This window comes from Ammodytes marinus, assembly GCF_949987685.1.
Source record: "Ammodytes marinus genome assembly, chromosome: 4".
In the NCBI taxonomy this organism is placed as follows: domain Eukaryota; kingdom Metazoa; phylum Chordata; class Actinopteri; order Uranoscopiformes; family Ammodytidae; genus Ammodytes; species Ammodytes marinus.
The window spans coordinates 1,165,105-1,185,316 of NC_137233.1; the positions used below are offsets into that span (position 1 = coordinate 1,165,105).

General features: G+C 42.3%; 1 protein-coding gene across 1 annotated transcript in view; it reads right to left on the reverse strand.

Moving 5' to 3' along the window:
- The window catches only part of LOC307249176 (uncharacterized protein), a gene marked incomplete at its 3' end in the record, with an annotated part of 45,769 nt that overhangs the window by 6,904 nt on the left and 18,653 nt on the right, over positions 1 to 20,212 (reverse strand). The window contains exons 18-27 of the mRNA XM_080025813.1: positions 19,916 to 20,144; positions 17,968 to 19,771; positions 16,809 to 16,982; positions 8,737 to 8,901; positions 7,858 to 7,904; positions 6,905 to 7,431; positions 2,888 to 2,979; positions 1,393 to 1,506; positions 904 to 982; positions 448 to 676 (exon numbers count right to left, since the gene is read on the reverse strand). Coding sequence (XP_079881939.1) covers positions 448 to 676; positions 904 to 982; positions 1,393 to 1,506; positions 2,888 to 2,979; positions 6,905 to 7,431; positions 7,858 to 7,904; positions 8,737 to 8,901; positions 16,809 to 16,982; positions 17,968 to 19,771; positions 19,916 to 20,144 — 3,460 coding nt within the window. The remainder of the gene's footprint in view (positions 1 to 447; positions 677 to 903; positions 983 to 1,392; positions 1,507 to 2,887; positions 2,980 to 6,904; positions 7,432 to 7,857; positions 7,905 to 8,736; positions 8,902 to 16,808; positions 16,983 to 17,967; positions 19,772 to 19,915; positions 20,145 to 20,212) is intronic.

The following is a 20,212-nucleotide window of genomic DNA, read 5'->3' on the forward strand; positions in this document are numbered from 1 at the left end:
CTGCTTTGAGCTTTTCCGCCCCTCCCCCCCTGCTGCAAACCCCACTCCGTTGTGATTGGTTACCTTCCTTCCATCAGCGGGAGATTTTCAGGAAGGTGGGGGCATGCAGCCGGAGCTTGCCTGAGCAGCATTACCATACATGGAAACATCCGGGGACGTGACTCAAACTACCCGGAAATTTGAACAAGTTATTTCTCGACCGGCTGCCATAGTGTTTAGTGCTCTGTATAGCCACCCCAGACGGTCAGCAGGGAATACGTCGAAATGCATGTACGTAATTATTTGATACGCTAGTATGGTTAAACATGACTATAAATCACTATAACAACGTTTGTAGGTCATAAAAGTCGAAAAGTATCATAGGTCCTCTTTAAGTAAATGTCCCATTTCACCGTCATGTTGAACCTTTAAAGACCCAACGCCAATGTATTAAATAAATCCTCTTACTGCTCCACAGAAGGTCAGCCAGCTTCTCCTGCTTCATTATCCTCAGGAAGTGCAGTGTGATCTTCACAAATGCTTCTCTGCTGCTGCTCCTCTGCTCTTCATCCTCACCATCCAACACCTCCTCATCCTCCCTCTGACCCTCTAAGCATTCTGGGTCATTTGGACTCAGAAGCTTCTGGATCTTCTTCAGCTCGTTCTTTACAAAAGTGACTATGTTTTCCTCCAGCAGCTGAAACAGAATACTATGTGAACAATCAAACTAAAATCAAAAAGCATCAGCTCAATGTATAAATATCATATTAAATGAACAACACACTCAAAATAAAACAATCAAACTACAACCATGAAACAAACATCAGATCCATGTTTGGTCAGACTAACAGTCCACTGGTCAAAGAAGTCAAACACAGATATTATTATTGAGAAAAGTAAAGTAGTTGTTGTACATGTACAGACCATGAATGTGGAGTCCAGGTGTGTTTGTTGCTGCTGGGCAGACCGACCACTGGGAACCTCTGAGACCTCCTGGTCGACTCTGTGGAGGAATCATGAAGAATTAGCTCTTAACATCATGTCTGGGGTTTTGGGTAAAGCTCCAGGGGCAACTGGCCTGGTGTCAATTTAATCAATAAAAAATTACACAAATTTCAGAAACAAAATCCGAATCAGCTTTATAGTTTAACATAAATACGCATTGATTATCAAAATGTATAAAACCTATTCTTGAAAGAGTTTACCAAAGGCGAGCTCACCACTTCTTCTGGAAGCTCATTCTTATTTTTTAATAAAATGTTTTTTAAATTATTTATAAATAAATAAAATCCGATGACAGAATATGAATGAATGTGAAGAAGAAATCGGTGATAGTTAAATGTTACTAACAGTTTAATAATAATAATAATTGATAAGATTTTTTGGAGGTCACTCAAAGACGCTTAAGTTTACCTTTCTGCAGACAGTTTCTCTCCTTTAAAATGAATGAAATCATGTTTTGACTTGTCACTCTTTAAGGACACACAGCTGGGTCCAGGTCCAGAAGAGTCTGGTCTCTGATGAATCCTAATAGAATAATAAATGTATTATGAAAACAACACACACACACACACACACACACACACACACACACACACACACACTCAGACCCTGTTTCCACCTGGCATTAATATGTGGTTCTGAGGAATCCGATCGTTATATGTAAATGTATATGCTTGTTCACATCTGGCCTTAACAATGCGTCTTCTATGCGCGTTTGCGATCCGGATTCGAATTCCCCGCGCTGTATGGAAATCAGCTCGTACATCATTTCCGCTTATACTGTTGTTTTTAAGCGGCAGGGGCAGCAGTGCCCCGCCCTTGCCTAGTCTGCCGGAAATAAAAGAAGAAGAAGAAGTGTTGACCATCCACGACCATAAATAAATTCCTTTATAATGTCTATGGTCACCTCGGCAAGAGTCTTGTGTTTTGGCGAAAATGTGAGCACAGCACTGTTTATTGTGTGGTGTTTTCCTCGTCAATAAATTAATCACTTGGTTACACTGTGTCCCACTGCGTAGCTGCCGCAGCCAGCACTGTTCGCTCACTGTCTCTATTATGAGTTGCACCGAGCCGTCTCTGTGTGTTTACGCCATAGATAGTAGTAAATACACGCTCACAACAACACGGGGGGAATAAATAAAAAAGCGGCTGGTTTGACCGAGCAAAAACGAGAGACCGCTGGCTTGACCACAGTTGGTCGAAAGAATAATTTCCGCCTTGTAGTCACGTCGGCTAGAGTGAAGAGAGTCAGTGTGTTTTGGCGAAAATGTGAGCGCGGCACTGTTTATTGTGGTGTTTTTCCTCGTCATTAAATGAATCAGTTGGCTACACTGTGTCCCACTGCTACGATGTCACGAGCTGCCGCAGCCAGCACTGTTCGCTCACTGTCTCTATCAGTTGCACCGAGCCGTCTCTGTGCTCTCAACAACACGGGGGGAATAAATAAAGAAGCGGCTGGTTTGACCATGCAAAAACAAGAGACCGCTGGCTTGACCACAGTTGTTCCACACATAGACATTATAAAGGATCCTTTATAATGTCTATGTGTTTACCTGCAACGGTGCGCTTTTATGACGTGAATTGTCGCGTGAATGAGTACGCGTTTCCGCCCAGTCACTCGCCGCAGTTGAGTGAGCGGGGCCTAATGTGTATGAGATGCGCATACGTGTTTCCACTGTTAATGGGTATGTGGATATGTGGTCTCAAACCACCTCCAAATGTGGATAATTTCAATGCGCATTCAATGCGCATTGAGCGTGTTTCCACCTGTAGTTAGCGCGATCGGATCCTAAAAACCACATATTAATGCCAGGTGGAAACAGGGTCTCACACACACACAGAGCTTTGAGTGAATAATGATGGTGCAGTGATTTGAGTCATGGACAGTTAGAGATCCTCATGTCACCTCTGAGCTTTGGTCTGGCCGTCATGTTCCCCACACAGAGTGGTTTTAGAGGGAGGGACTCCCTCCTCTCTGTCCTCACTCTGATCCATAGCAGAGCCCACACCTTCACACAAACACAACAACATGTTCATTCATTACAACAAGCTTTACATCACAGGACATATTAGTTCACTGTCACTAACAGGACACAAACATTCAGCGCTGACAGAAACCTGGTTGGACCCTAAACTGGATCTGATAACCCTGGCACGAAGAGGTTAAATTGATGGCACAAAGCTAACCACAACAAAGTAAAACATTTTACGACAAAGCTACTCTACAGCCTGCCACTTACATTTAGAGGACGCCGTCACACCCTCATAACTTCACAGTCTAAAAACAACATCAGTGTGACACGAAACCAGTTCAACAAGTGCCAAGGTGTTTCCAGTCTGTCTCCGCCTCCTCTCCTTTACCTGCCTGAGGCTAATGTTGATCTAGTGTGTGTTAAAGAAGTGTTTATATTGTTTATGATCTGTTTGACATTGAGTCTGATGCTCTTATACTTAAAATTGGTTTTTCACTTGATCTTGAGATTTTTTGGCATCATCACTGAAACTCAGTCAGTGTCAGATAAATCACAAAATAGAACAGATGCTGACATACAAAGTAGATCAGCAGCAGATATGATGTGCATTAAGCTGTTTTAAAAAAACACATGCATTTTCCATAAAATATTGACATGAGGAAAAACTAAAATAATAATAAAAAAAACACACCAATATTAATAAACACATGAAAAAACTAAATCCAATATTTAGAGTTATGTCCTGTGTATTTATTGCTGGGGCTGATGGGTCACTGGATCACATAATGTGGAAGCTTCTGAAGAACATTTTTTTTTCTTTTTCTTAATTAAACGTCATCAATCAAAATTAGTGTGCTACAATATCCAAATTTAGTATAATTGAATATGGCCAAGTCAGCATGAAAATAATGCATTTTGTGTTGACTTCACAGTATTTTATTTACGATGAACTGACCATGTGGTTATTTAAAGACTTAAAGCTGGGGTATATGATTTGAGGAGAAAATGGCAGTTGGGATAGAGATTTGAATCCAAATACCTCGACCGCTCCACTTGTTCTCTTTGGTCCCTCCCCTATGGTCCCTCCCTGACACACTCTACACCAACAACGTCGGTGCCAAAGGAAATGGACAGTCCCAACAGCCAATAAGAACAGAGAATCGGATTTTTCTTTTTTCTTTTTTTTTTTAGAATCAGAGCCTCGCTCTGATTGGTCAAAGTGTACCCCTAATGTTCACTTTGACCAATCAGAAATCATATACCCCAGCTTTAATGGGACATTTTGTCATTAAATGGCCTTTCCTACTTTTAAATCTGACTAATCATTTCTTTATACTTGTTTAACGACTAATAAACTGCAAGCACAAATGTTTCCACAGTAAAAGCAGCTCAGCCAAAATGATTCAAGGTGTGGGACCAGTTCAGTCACGTTCTGCATATTTCACTGATAACATCAGCTCAGACTTTTGTTCAGTTGAATCAAACTGCCGTTGATTCAACTGAACAAAACTACACGGGAATCTTTCTAAAGTCACTGTTCTTTAACACAGACAGAAACTCTACAGCATATTACAAAAAGATATTGAGAAACAGCCAATCAGCATCAAGAAACATTTCTACCGTCCAGTTAAACAGCGACACAGCACAATGTGATCAAAGTGATCCTGATGATCAGACATTTACAGGTTTCTCTGGGAGGATTCTCACCTGCTGAACTGACTTCAGGTCGACTTACAGACACTTTCCTCCTTCATGTGTGGAGGAAACACTGGGAGAGAAGACGCTGCTCATTTCATCCTGCTCAGTCCTGGTGTGTGTGTGATCTGAGGACGCCGTCACACCCTCATAACTTCACAGTCAAAGTCTAAAAATAAACTCAGTCACGTGAAAACCAGTTCAACAAGTGAAGAGCGTTCCCAGTCTGTCTCCGCCTCCTCTCCTTTACCTGCCTGAGACTAATGTTGATCTATTGTACCTGTGTGTAAGAGGTGTGTTTATATTGTTTATGATCCGTTTGGCATAACATATGATGATTTTGTAAGTAATCAGCAGCCGATACGATGTGCAGCTGTATTAGAAAAACACATGGATTTTCCATAAAATATATTAACATTAAATAATCACTTTAATCCAATTTAAAGAGGTGGCTCATATGTGTTTATTACATTATTATTACATTATTTACAGGCCGTTTTTCTGGGGATTTTTTTTTTTAAGTTTTGGGGAACATTTCTTCGGCCATTTCATGGAGCATTTATTTGGTGCTATTTTGGGCGTAAAAAAACGTCACCACATGAACATCGAAAAAACATCGATTTGGGGAATTGTTTTGTGCCTTTTTGTAAGTTTTTATTGCAATTTTTTTAGGCGAATTTTTGCAGCTTTTTTTTTGCTTCTTTTTTTTACACTTAAAAATAAAATAAATGCAGTACATATCAAGGCATTGTATCAAAACTATATTGATGCGTTTTTGTGCATTTTGGGGAAGAAAGTACAAAAAATTAAAATAGTAGCAAAAACTGAAAATGTAGCAAAAACGGACATTTCTAATTTCTAACTTTCTAATTTCCATCTCTACCAAGTCTGTTTTTAAAAACACCAGTAAATTCTGCACACTGAACCTTTAAGTCAAATGCCCATTTATCTATTTTGTTTATTGGTGAATCGATTGTTTAGTTATAAAATGTCATAAAAGAAACTATATCATGGCATTGTATCAAAACTGTCTTATTGCGTTTTTTTGTGCTCTTTGGGGAAAGAAATCACAAAAAAATACCCAAAAAACGGAAAATATAATAATTGTATTTTGTTTATTAGTGAATCAATTGTTTGGTTATAAAATGTCATAAAAACATTACATTTTCCCGTCACATTTTCCTTAAGACCAAGTGATTTTAGGTTTATTATCTTTGTACAAACAGGTCAATTCAAAGTTTTTTAAACATTAAAAGGCATTAAGACCGGGAACAAGAACAAGCCAACAACGGTAAAATATGATTCAAAAGAGTGAAATAGAACATGATAGTAATAAAGATTACAGTGCAGAGTAATCCAGTTAATTGGTCTCTAGCGGATCAATTGGTTGTGCAGCAAAATACCCACGCAATAAAAACAATATATCTATATTTTAAAATGTCTGAAAAAGTACAATTTTCCATTAAGACTATTTGACATTAAGCCTTTCTTATTTTTTTATTTTTTACAAACAAGTCGATTCAAAGTGCCTTACACCAGTGGCGTTGCTAGACCCCTTTTACTGGGGCATGTGCTCCACTGTTGAACTGCTGAAACAACCTACACCCTTAATTCACCCCAATATCCGCACATTTCAAACACTCAGCAGGCATTCCCAAATTCTTTAGGGCCCCAGTAGAGCTTCATGTCTAGCAACTCCCCTGCCTTACACAGTACTGGTCTGTATTTTGTTATGACGTCAGGCCTTGAACTTGCCTCTTGCTTATACAGTATATCCATCTCATCGCTGCTTTTTTTTGTTAGACGGTGGGGGGGTCGAATACTGCTGTGCAGTGGATTGTGGGTCAGAATCGCTCATCAAAGCTCATGATTTAAAGATGGAGTCAGCAATTCTGAACACTTTTTGATAAAATATACTTTTTGTCCAAATCAGTGAATATCTCCTCATGATCCGCTACCTGTCTGAAATGTGTGCATGCTGAGAAAGATTCTGGGGTTAATACACAGCCTAGGCTCTGTAAACCGGTATGTAAAGATGGGTGGCCCAACGTAGCTAGCAACATGCCAGTTTACAGAGCCTAGGCTGTGTATGAACACTGGATATTTTTCAACGCACACACAGTACATAGGCTAGCCTTCAGGTTGTGGATGGTGAGGAGATATTCACTGATTTCTACTAAAGAAAATTGACGAGCATTCTCCAGAATCACTGACTCCACCTTTTAAACACAGGACTGGAAGTTGTCTCCCTCCTACAGATCCCACAGAGACACTGAGGAACCAACGTACCTAAACCCAAACCCAGGATACAGAGGTTCAGTGAATGTGGTGTTGAAGGTGTGGAGGTGGATCAGTGAGTCAGAGGAGACTCTGTAGAAGGACAGAGAGCCAGCAGGACAGTCCACATACACTGCTACTCTGTGAGAGACAGGGGAGGAGGAGATGGATGTTTCTCTGTTATTGTGACGGACAGAGCCACCATGACGATCAGAGCACTCCAGACTCCAGGACTGATCATTACGTCCAAACCTACAGTCATTACTGAATCCTTTCCTTCTGATTCCTCTGTAACTCACTGATATATAAACTCCTCCTCTCCACTCGACCTCCCAGTAACGGCGACCAGTCAGACCATTACTACACAGCAGCTGAGGATAGTAGTCAAATCTCTCTGGATGATCAGGATATGGCTGCTGCTCCACACGTGTCACCTTCCTGTTGTTGTCAGACAGTTTGAGGTTTCTGTTTACTGTGTTTGTGTCCAGTGTGAGTTCACAGGAATCTGATGGAGAGAAAAAGACACAGCAGCAGTTTATCATCAGACACCTGAAGGGTTTATTCTCTGATTGTGTCCTGATGTTCATTTCTATAAAGTTTAATGACATTTTGTCTATGGTGTAAAGAAAACCTGAAAACCACGATATACTACAGACCTACAGAACCACTTGAGTAAAGTAAAAATCTGTATCTGCAGGATTTGTAGCTGGGAATAATCTGGTAATAGATTCTATTTTATTGTCATTGTGGATTTAAGTTATTATTATTTATCTGTATTAAAAGATTTATTGTTGGCCTGGTAACAAGTAAAATGATTAAAAAGGAAAAGCAGCAGATTTTCAATTTGGGAAGTTGGAACCATGACATTCCTGGTATATTTGCATTAAAATTACTTTCATTTCAAACTCAGTCAAACTGAATCCACACTTACACTTCCTCAGACCAGGTTTTAACCACTGCTCTCCACCGTGGTCCACCCTGGAGGAAGAAACACAGACAGAATGATTTTCTATTAGCATGAGTCCTAACTGCTGAAAATATTATGCATTTTTTTTATATATACATCACCGCCTAAAAATTTTAAACAGCCCTTGATTTATACTTTTGCTGTAACGCGTGCACAGAGATCCCTATGGAGCCGCAGAGATGCTCTGATTCAGAGAACAAGCGCAACTAGTTGAGATTAGGAATACTTTTTTAAAGCACTAGGACTAATCTGTGGGGGCCAACATCCTTTATGGTTGATAGGGGATCAAATACTTATTTCTCAATGAAATGCAAAACAATTTCCATCTTTTTTCATGTGATTTTCTGGATTTTCTTTTTGATATTCTGTCTATCACTGTTAAAATAAACCTAGCATTAAAATTATATACCGTTCATTTCATTGTAAGTGGGCAAACTTACAAAATCAGTGAGGGATCAAATACTTATTTCCTCCACTGTAAATAAGGCTTTAGTCATTCCATCCTGGCACAAAGCCTGTTTTAAAATCCTCCTTTTTGCTGAATTGAGAAATCGATTCTGAATCGAGAATTGATTTTGAATCAAATCCAGGGATTCCAAAATATTCAAACTCCTAACTGCCACGCCTTTATCCTTACACCACTCTCAGGAGCATTTAACTGCCCATTTAGATTCATTCTAAAGTTTTTTAGTTTGTTTCATTGTTTTCCTATCACGGCTGTGAACCAATCAGATCTCTTGATTTGAGCTACCAGTTCTTTAAGAGAAAACACATGTCCTTCTTCATGATGGACCAGAGGGGAAGGACACCAGCAGTGTGTGAGCTCTTGTTGTCTGTCCATACCTGAGAGTGTCCAGTCTCCAGTCTGGATCCTCCGACAGCAGCTTCACTCCTGAGTCTCCAGGATGGTTGTAGCTCAGGTCCAGCTCTCTCAGATGGGAGGAGTTGGATTTCAGAGCTGAGGCCAAAGACTTACAGCCTTCTGTTGTGACCAGACAGCCTGACAGACTGGAAATAGATAAATATCATAAATTCAGTATTTTGAGAATATGATGTCAATGAGAAATTCCTACAGATGTTGACCTGCATTACCAACATGAAACTAAAGCTGGATGAGCAGGATTTAAAAGATGGTAAATATGGTAAATCAACCTGTCGCAGCCGTTTTAATGAGTCTATTGATTTTCTGTTCACAAAGATGTTTATTGTTTATTGTTTATGGAAATAGAAATGTTTTAAATGAAAGCTAAATTTTGAATTAGTTTAGCATATTATTAATACTGTTTATGCCTAGGCTTCTTTGTTTTGTGATTACCTGCAGAGGTCTGTGGGCGTGCTTTACGCACCGCTCAGGTACTTAGGACAGGTGTGTGTATTGTTTTGATGAAAAACTAAGTGTCAAGGGAAAGAGGCGGTGGGTTAAAAAAGTCTTTCGACCGCTTACTTTAGTTCACTCGTAACTTTCAATGATTTATTCGTTTGCCAGTATATTTTCCTTTATTTAGAAGAAAGTTTTGTTCCTTTTTGAGCTGTAAAATAAATATAATCATTTTTTGAAATCGCGAGTGCTTGGAATAGTTTGGAAGCGAGTCGAGCTACCTCGCCATCTGTACCCACGGCTCAACGAAGAACAGCCGAGACATTTAAGTCGAAAGACTTTTTGGATTGAAGAAAAATAAGTTGTCTTCAGAAGATAAGGACCACACAAGCAGCGGAGAAAGTGGAAGGAGTTTCTGCGGTTTGTGAGTAGATGGATTCCGCTCTTAATGTTGGAAAAGTTTGGAGCCGCGGCGCTCGCAATGAGTGTTACGTCAGTAACAAGGAAACTGCTTAAATGCGCTCAATAAAAGTGTTGGATGTCTCTTGTGTGCCTTGGTCTAAAAGTGAATTCAAAGTGAATAAAATACCACAACCTGCATTGCAATGTCTGCCAATGGAAAATCAGATGAAACGCTTTTGATAAAAGCGATCGCATCGCGCAGGGGAAAGCTTGGCGTTTTAACGCGTAAAAAGAATGAAATCAATGCTTTATTGGAGATTGGGGAAAGTAACGAAAATGTCCGCAAACACGTAGAGGTTTTCAATAAGTATGTGGAAGAATTTATTGAGTTGCAAAACACCGTGCAAAACCTCCTTTCAAGTGAAGAGGAAAAGGAGGCAGATAATACGGACTGGTTTGAGCCAAAGCTTGGGCATTTCAGAGAGTTTATAAACGGCATTAACAAATACATGGATGGAGTGGAAATAACCGAGGAGGTTGAGGACAAAGAGGAAAACAATGATGATGATGATGACGACGATGATGATGATGACGATGATGAAAAGAAAGGCGTGGTGGATGAGGAGCATAAAGATAAATCAGTGGGACCAGGGGACAGTGTATCTCAAACAAATAAAGCCCCAAGCAAAGCCAGCTCCTCCAGTTCCGCCTCCAGAGCGTCTTCTGCTTGTTTAAAGGCTAAGGCAGAACGTGCTGCTCTGATGGCTAAAGTGCAAGCATTGGAGATGAAACATGCTCTGGATATGCAACAAGCTCAAATAATAGCAAAGGGGGAAAGGCTTGCCATAGAGGCTGAATTGGCTGCTGCGGAAGCAAAAATTAATGTGTACATGGAGAACGAGTCATTGGCTGCTGGACAAGCACCTCAACCATCAATAACCACACAAAGAAATCACAAACCATCAACATCAAAGCAATTAAAATCAGAAAGCATATCACCAATACATCAGTTGAAAATGTCTGGAGCATCTACTGAATATATGATTCCAGTAACAAACCAAAAGCTTCCAAAACCTCAACACTCTGGGAAATCAAACATTTCTCACCAAGCTCCTCTCTTTAAAGCAAAATTTAAAAGCAAACACCTAGATCATGACCAAGGAAATGAAAACTCAAATAAAAGCGAAGAGAATGGTCTCACTGATGTCATGAGAAAACAAAATGAAATAACTGAATTGCTTGTAAAGCAACACCAAGCAGCTTTACTTCCTTCCAGAGAAATTCCTACATTTTATGGTGATGCCCTACAATACAGATCATTCATTATGGCATTTGAACAAGGAATAGAGCGCAAAGTGGACAATGCACAGGACAAATTGTTTTACTTGGAGCAATACACAAAGGGAGAACCCAACCTGCTGGTTCGTAGCTTCCTCCACATGGACCCAGAAAGGGGGCTCAGAGAAGCAAAAGAGCAACTTGAATGGCACTTTGGCAATGTAATGAAGCTGACATCAGCACACATGGATAAGGTCCTGAGTTGGCCTCCAATAAAAGCAGAGGATGGACCAGCGCTAAGGTCGTATGCGCTGTTTCTGCGAAGCTGCTTCAATATAATGAAAGAAGTTCATTTTATGGAAGAGCTGGAGACACCATCTCACTTGAGGGCAATGATATCCAAATTACCCTTTAAGCTCCGAGATAGATGGAGAACAATCAGCTGTGATCTTCAGGAAAGAAGCAAAAGGCGAGCCAAGTTTAAAGATCTTGTTGAATTTGTGGAAAGACAGTCCAGAGTCGTTCTGGATCCTTTTTTTGGTGACATACATGATGTGACTGATAACAAATGTGTGCTAAAGACAAAAAGGCCAGCACAAAAACCCCCCTTTAAACCAGCTAGTAGGGGGAGCAGTTTTGCTACAACTGTTGCAACCATGTCAGAGCGTTCAGAGCAAAAGGAAAGTAAACCAACCCAACCTAAATTCAACCAAAAGGAGAAAAAACAAGAAACCTCAAGCGCTTTTGAGAAGCCCTGCCTGTACTGTAGCAAAGACCACGCTTTGGAGTTTTGTGGCGTCCTAAAAAGTAAACACAATAATGAAAAGGTGGAGTTTATGAAAAATGAAGGTCTGTGCTTTGGATGTTTGGGAAGAGGGCACATGAGCAGATATTGCAAAAACAGAATGACATGTCAAGTTTGCCACCAAAACCACCCAAGCATTCTACACTTCAATTTGAAAGAGAAGGTGGAATCTCAGGTTACCAAAAGAGATTTTGGAGAATCAGCGAAGGTCACATCAAGCCTTGTCTCCCTGGATGCTGGCAGCCTTATTGGGGCCGGTAACGGTGCATGTAAACTGTCTATTGTTCCTGTTCAAGTAAAGCTGTGCAAAGGAACAAAGGTTGTGCAGACATACGCTTTCCTTGACCCAGGAAGCACTGCCACCTTTTGCACAGAAGAATTAATGACAGAGCTAAATGCAAGAGGAAAGAAAGTGAAGGTTCTGCTCAAAACTATGGGCCAGGAGAAGCCTGTGACCAGTTATAAGATCCCTGGAATGGAAGTGGCTGGGCTCAAAGGTAACGCATTCATTAAACTGCCAGATGTGTTCTCGCAAGAGTCAATCCCTGTATGCAAAGACAACATACCTACAGAGGAGGACCTCAAAGAATGGCCTTACCTGCAGGATGTTGAACTGGAGCCAATCGAAGCCAGCATCGGGCTACTGATTGGTGCAAATGCTCCTAAAGTGTTGGAGCCATGGAGAGTCATTAACAGCAAAGGTAATGGACCGTTTGCTGTCGAAACCCTCCTAGGATGGGTAATAAATGGCCCACTTGGTCACAAGGAGTGCATGAGTGACTGTCATCCTGTATTGGTAAACAGGATAGACATTTCCAGTTTGGAAGATATTCTAACCCAGCAGTATAACCAAGATTTTGCTGAGCAGCATTATGAAAAGCAAGAAATGTCTGTAGAGGACAAGCAGTTCATGAACATCGTCTCAGACTCTGCAGTGCTAGAGGATGGACATTACTGCCTCAAGCTGCCATTTCGTGAGCCAGGTGTCGACATGCCCAATAACAGGCACAGTGCCCTACAAAGAGCACAACAGCTGCTTAAGAGGTTTAAAAGAGACCAAGCATTCTTTGAAGAATACAGGGCTTTCATGGAGGACGTGCTGGTGAAAGGATATGCAGAGGTCATACCCCAGGATCAGTTGGAAACAAAAAGTGGCAAAGTGTGGTACATACCACATCATGGGGTCTACCACCCACGCAAAAAGAAGTTACGTGTGGTGTTTGACTGTGCTTCGACGTTTCATGGAACCTCTCTGAATAGAGAATTGCTGCAAGGTCCAGACTTGACCAACAAGCTGATCGGGGTGATGTTGAGGTTTCGTCTGGGTCCTATTGCTCTGATGACCGACATCGAAGGCATGTTCCATCAGGTGAGAGTGGCAAGAGAAGATGTGGACTTCTTGCGCTTCCTCTGGTGGCCAGATGGGGACATCACTAAAGAGCCCATGGATCATAGGATGACAGTCCACATCTTTGGAGCTGTATCGTCACCCAGCTGCGCCACTTTTGCCCTGCTAAAGACAGCAGAGGATAACCAGCATGACTACCCAGCTGAGGTCGTGGACACCGTAAGACAGAGTTTTTACGTTGATGATTGTCTTAAGGCAGTGAGCTCGGTGGAAGAAGCAGGATGGCTGTACAGAAACCTCAAAAGTATGTGCAGCAAAGGAGGTTTCCATTTGAACAAATGGATCAGTAACCATCGCTCCATCCTTGCCATGATCCCTGAGGAAGAAAAAGCTAAAGAGGTCAAGACTCTAAATCTCGACAGAGATAAACTTCCCATGGAACGGGCCCTCGGAACTCAGTGGGATGTCGAAAGTGATGCCTTCACCTTCAGCACAGTGCTGAAACCGCAGCCAACAACAAGACGTGGCATCCTGTCAGTTGTGAGTTCAGTCTATGACCCTCTAGGCTTCTTGGCACCGGTCGTGCTAACTGCCAAGCAGATCCTTCAGGAGTTATGTAAGGCCAAGTTGGGGTGGGATGACAGAATTCCACAAGAACATGCCGACAGGTGGCAGAGATGGTTAAGACAATTGACGCTGTTGGATGCATTCTCCGTGAGCAGATGTATCACGCCCCAAGGCTTTGGTGAGATCTCATCCACACAGCTGCACCACTTTTGTGACGCAAGTGAGGTTGGCCTAGGAACAGTGTCATACCTCAGACTCACTAACCACAAAGATGAAGTGCACACTGTTTTCATCATGGGCAAGGCAAAAGTAGCACCCCTCAAGCAGACCACCATCCCCAGAATGGAGCTTGCAGCGGCAGTCTTGGCGGTGCGTATGGACCGTATGCTGAAAACAGAGCTGCAAATTCCATTGGAGGAGTCGAAGTACTGGACCGACAGCACGTCCGTTTTGAAGTACAATGCAAGCACAACAGCAAGGTTCAAAACCTTTGTGGCGAACAGAGTTGCCATCATACGGACACTGTCCAAAGTCCCTCAATGGAACTACGTCAGCTCCAAGCTAAATCCTGCAGACGTGGCGTCACGTGGCATGCGGACAGACACCTTTCTTCAGTCCAAAACCTGGATTCATGGCCCTGAGTTTCTAAAAACACATCCATGCAAATGGCCAGGGTACGATGAAGATCCAGGTGTGATCTCTGTAGAGGATCCAGAAGTAAGGAATGTGGTACCGGTTTATGCAGCAGTGCTACAGCACAGTGACTCTCCCACTGCTATCCTCCTAAGTTACTTTTCCAACTGGATCGACTTAAAAAGAGCAGTGGGGTGGATCCTCAAATACAAAGAGCTGCTTAAACAACTGTGTCAAGAACGAGCCAAGGCGCTTGCCACGCACCAAGGCTCCAGCAAGCACGATGACACAGTGGCCAAGCACATGCAGCAGTTCAAAGCCAGCCTTAAGACACAAAGGCTCGCTGTTGAAGACCTGGCTGAGGCAGAAAAGGCCATTATATGCTTTGTGCAAAAACAAAGCTTCCCAGAAGAACTGGCTTCTTTGGTAAAAGGCACAGTCAAGAAGACGAGTTCTTTGGTCCAACTTGACCCAGTTATAGTAGATGGTGTCTTGAGAGTTGGTGGGAGGCTGAGCAGAGCAGCCCTTCCAGAGGAAACCAAGCACCCAGCCATACTGCCCAAATCCAGCCATATCTCTAAGATCATTCTTCGTCACACACATGAAATGGTCGGCCACAGTGGGCGGAATCACATGCTTTCCACTCTCCGTCGTAAATTTTGGATACTCCACGCCAATGCAGCAGCCAGAGCAGTCATCAGGGAATGCTTGGCATGCAAGCTTCGACGCCAAAGTGCTGGAAGCCAAAAAATGGCAGACCTTCCTGTTGACCGCGTCTCGCCAGAGCTCCCTCCGTTTACACACGTTGGGGTGGACTACTTTGGGCCCATTGATGTTAAACGTGGCAGAAGTACAGTAAAAAGATACGGGGTAATATTTACCTGTCTCGCATCCCGTGCAGTCCACCTGGAGGTAGCGCACAGTCTCAACACAGACGCATGTATAAATGCTATCAGGAGGTTTATATGTCGAAGAGGGCAAGTGAAGGAGATAAGGTCGGACAATGGCACTAACTTTGTGAGCTCTAATCGAGAGCTGAAAGAGGCCCTTCGGGAGCTCAACCAAGGGAAGATCCAGAAAGCTCTTTTGCAAGAGGAAATCAAGTGGACCTTTAACCCTCCCCATGGAGCGCACCATGGAGGTGTCTGGGAGCGCCTCATACAGCAGGTCAAGAGAGTGCTCTATTCAGTGCTTAAACAGCAAACTCTTGATGATGAGACCCTTCAAACAGCTATGTGTGAGGCAGAGGCTATACTAAACGATCGTCCCATTACCCCATCCAGTGACGATCCCAATGACATCGAAGCACTAACGCCCAATCACATCCTCCAGCTCAAAGGTAAACCAATAATGCCACCCGGTTTGTTCAGGAAGGAGGACTCATACACTCGTAAAAGATGGAGGCAAGTGCAATACATCACAGACATGTTCTGGAAAAGGTGGGTCAAGGAATACCTCACTATGATGCAGAAGCGCCAAAAGTGGCACAAACCACGGAGGAACTTCACAGTTGGGGACCTCGTTCTTGTGGTGGAGGATGCATCACCCAGGAACTCGTGGCTCATGGGACGCATCACAGAGACAATGGCCGACTCTAAAGGACATGTTCGCCGTGTTCAACTCAAGACAAGAACATCCGTTTTGGAACGGCCCGTCACCCGGCTGTGTCTGCTGTTGGAGGCAGAGTAAAGTCCCCATGTTCAGGAGTCTGCCCCGGCTCTACACTTACCCTGATATGGCCTTGCACACACATGCACACATGCACACACAAGACATTGCGACGCTGCATCATGGCAGCGTGAAGAAACCTTTTTTCACATAAGAAGAGACATTTGACCTTTTTGAATGAACTGTTCATGCAAGTAAGCTTTTAGGCTTCCACTTTTTTGTGTCTCATGGACAATTATGTTTTGCCCAACTGGATTTTGTATAACCAACAAGGGTCTATGGAATGTAAAAGAAAATCAAAGAAAAGTTGTTTTGTTAGTATTATAACGGCTTCTTAAAGATAATTGGTAATAGAGTATTACAATTAGGGGCCGGAATGTCGCGGCCGTTTTAATGAGTCTATTGATTTTCTGTTCACAAAGATGTTTATTGTTTATTGTTTATGGAAATAGAAATGTTTTAAATGAAAGCTAAATTTTGAATTAGTTTAGCATATTATTAATACTGTTTATGCCTAGGCTTCTTTGTTTTGTGATTACCTGCAGAGGTCTGTGGGCGTGCTTTACGCACCGCTCAGGTACTTAGGACAGGTGTGTGTATTGTTTTGATGAAAAACTAAGTGTCAAGGGAAAGAGGCGGTGGGTTAAAAAAGTCTTTCGACCGCTTACTTTAGTTCACTCGTAACTTTCAATGATTTATTCGTTTGCCAGTATATTTTCCTTTATTTAGAAGAAAGTTTTGTTCCTTTTTGAGCTGTAAAATAAATATAATCATTTTTTGAAATCGCGAGTGCTTGGAATAGTTTGGAAGCGAGTCGAGCTACCTCGCCATCTGTACCCACGGCTCAACGAAGAACAGCCGAGACACAACCGTTAAACAAACAGATGAATTCTGACCTGAGTGTTTCCAGTTTACAGTGTGGACTCTTCAGTCCAACAGACAGACACTTCACTCCTGAATCCTGCAGGTCGTTGTTACTCAGGTCCAGCTCTCTCAGACTAGAGGACTGGGAGCTGAGAACTGAGGACAGAGCTTCACAGCTTCTCTCTGAGAGGTTACAGCCACTCAGCCTGAAGGAGAATTGGTGAACACAAATAAAACAATGTTTATTATTAGAAAAATCAAGCACTATCGACAATTTGATTGATAAGAAACCATTATCGAGACTCCTTATCAATCTGACTCTTCATCAATACCACCATCAATACGTTTCTATTATTTGATTAAAAGACAATGAGACAATAACCTTTTAACTGGTTTTTCTTTTATTGTTTATAAGATGATTCGAGCTGGTGATAGGACGTTTAACAGGTCATATTTCCGACTACTGGGATAACAAATGTCTCTCCCAAACAACTATATAATTAAATTTTCTCGCCAATTTTTCTTGTTGTTGAAAAGTAGTAATAGTAATAGTACGAATGGTCAAGTCTACCAAAACCTTAATATCTAAGCCTGTGTAGCACATAGAAACATGAATTAAAATACATTTAAAGGTTAAGGTTCACAGGTTTTATTTAAACATGCTCCCTTAGCGCTTACAAAACAAAATTAGATGGGGGAGAAAAAAAAGAATAAATAATAAAAAATATTTAAAAATAATGTGCTAAATGAGGTTGTAACCCTGCTTCCTTTTAGCATGGATAGTAGTGACTGAGGATGCAGTGGAGGGATAAAGATAGACAGATATAGGAAGGAGAAGATAGCTTTATTTTATAATTTAGTTCAGTTATCACTGGCACCATAAATCTGACATCAATGGGTTAAATGACGTGACGTTCTGATAGCAGGATTGATAATCTCAGAAAAAAAAAACTGTCTGATTTTTGATTAATTTATGATTTTCAGGTTTTGAAAAAAGAGGAACTGTTTGAATATGTTCTCTGTTTTTACATTCATTTGTTGTCTGTAACTTTAACTGCTGCCTGTCTTGGCCAGGACTCTCTTGCAAATTTATTTTTAATCTCAATGAGACTTTTTCCTGGTTAAATAAGTAAATAGAAAACGGTTCCAAACCTCATCCCTAATATTGACAGGTTTCATGTGTCCACCTACAGAGCTTTGTTGGAGGCTTTGACCACTGGCAGCAGCCTCAGAAGAGCCTCCTCTGAAGCAGAGTATTTCTTCAGGTCAAACACGTCCAGATCTTTTTCTGATGACAGTAAGATGAAGACCAGAGCTGACCACTGAGCAGGAGACAGTTTCTCTGTGGAGAGACTTCCTGAACTCAGGGACTGTTGGATCTCCTCCACTAGAGAACGATCATTCAGCTCATTCAGACAGTGGAACAGATTGATGCTTTTCTCTGAAGAGATATCCTCACTGATCTTCTTCTTGATGTACTCAACTGTTTCCTTGTTGGTGCATGAGCTACTTCCTGTCTGTGTCAGCAGACCTCTGAGGAGATTCTGATTGGTCTGCAGTGAAAGACCCAGGAGGAAGCGGAGGAACAAGTCCAGGTGTCCATTTGGACTCTGTAAGGCCTTGTCCACAGCACTCTGGTGGAGATGTGTTAGATTAGCTTTGCCTCTGAAGAATTTAGACCGCCAGGATGTTGTTTGTTCATCAGACATCAGATTGACTCCAGAGTTGATGAATGTCCGATGGACATGAAGAGCAGCAAGAAACTCCTGAACGCTCAGATGGACGAAGCAGAACACCTTGTCCTGGTACAGTCCTCCCTCCTCTTTGAAGATCTGTGTGAACACTCCTGAGTACACTGAGGCTGCTCTGATATCGATGCCACACTCTGTCAGGTCTGATTCATAGAAGATCAGGTTTCCTTTCTGCAGCTGCTCAAAAGCCAGTTTTGCCAGAGACTTGATCATCTTCCTGCTCTCTGGACTCCAGTGTGGATCTGTCTCAGCTCCTCCATCATACTTGGTGTTCTTCAGTTTGGCCTGAACCACTAGGAAATAGATGTACATCTCAGTCAGGGTCTTGGGCAGCTCTCCTCCCTCTCCAGTCTTCAACACATCCTCCAGAACTGTAGCAGTGATCCAGCAGAAGACTGGGATGTGGCACATGATGTGGAGGCTTCGTGATGTCTTGATGTGGGAGATGATTCTGCTGGCCTGCTCCTCATCTCTGAATCTCTTCCTGAAGTACTCCTCCTTCTGTGGGTCTGTGAACCCTCTGACCTCTGTCACCATGCCAACACAGTCAGGAGGGATCTGATTGGCTGCTGCAGGTCGTGTGGTTATCCAGAGGCGAGCAGAGGGAAGCAGTTTCCCCCTGATGAGGTTTGTCAGCAGCACATCCACTGAGGTGGACTCTGTAACATCAGTCAGGATCTCATTGTTGTGGAAGTCCAGAGGAAGTCGACACTCATCCAGACCGTCTAAGATGAACACAACCTGGAACTCTTCAAAGCTGCAGATTCCCGCTGCTTTGGTTTCAGTGAAGAAGTGATGAACAAGTTCCACCAAGCTGTACTTTTTCTCTTTCAGCACATTCAGCTCTCTGAAAGTGAATGGAAATGTGAACTGAATGTCCTGGTTGGTTTTGTCTTCAGCCCAGTCCAGAGTGAACTTCTGTGTTAAGACTGTTTTCCCAATGCCAGCCACTCCCTTCGTCATCACTGTTCTGCTTGGTTCATCTCTTCCAGGTAAGGCTTTAAAGATGTCTTCTTGTCTGATTGTTGTTTCTGGTCTGTGTGGTTTCCAGGATGCTGTTTCAACCTGTCTGACCTCATGTTCATCATTGACCTCTCCAGTCCCTCCCTCTGTGATGTAGAGCTCTGTGTAGATCTGATTCAGAAGGGTTGGGTTTCCTGCTTTAGCGATCCCCTCAAACACACACTGGAACTTCTTCTTCAGGTTTGACTTAAGTTCACGCTGACACACTCCAGAATGACTTCCTGAGTAGAAGAAAATGTATGATGAGGGATTTAAAATACAGATATGAACGCATACATTTACATAAATCCTTCCATCTCTTGAGACTTAAGTGAATGTCCCATTTCACGTTCATGTTGAACCTTTAGAGAAATCAATCCTCTTACTGCTCCACAGAAGGTCAGCCAGCTCCTCCTGCTTCATTCTCCTCAGGAAGTGCAGTGTGATCTTCAGAAATGCTTCTCTGCTGCTCCTCCTCTGCTCTTCATCCTCACCGTCCAACACCTCCTCATCCTCCCTCTGACTCTCTAAGCATTCTGGGTAATCTGGACTCAGAAGCTTCTGGATCTTCTTCAGCTCATTCTTCACAAAAGTGACGATGTTTTCCTCCAGCAGCTGGAACAGAATGTTATTTGAATACAATCAAACCCAAACCATGAAGAAAAAACATCAGATCCATTTTT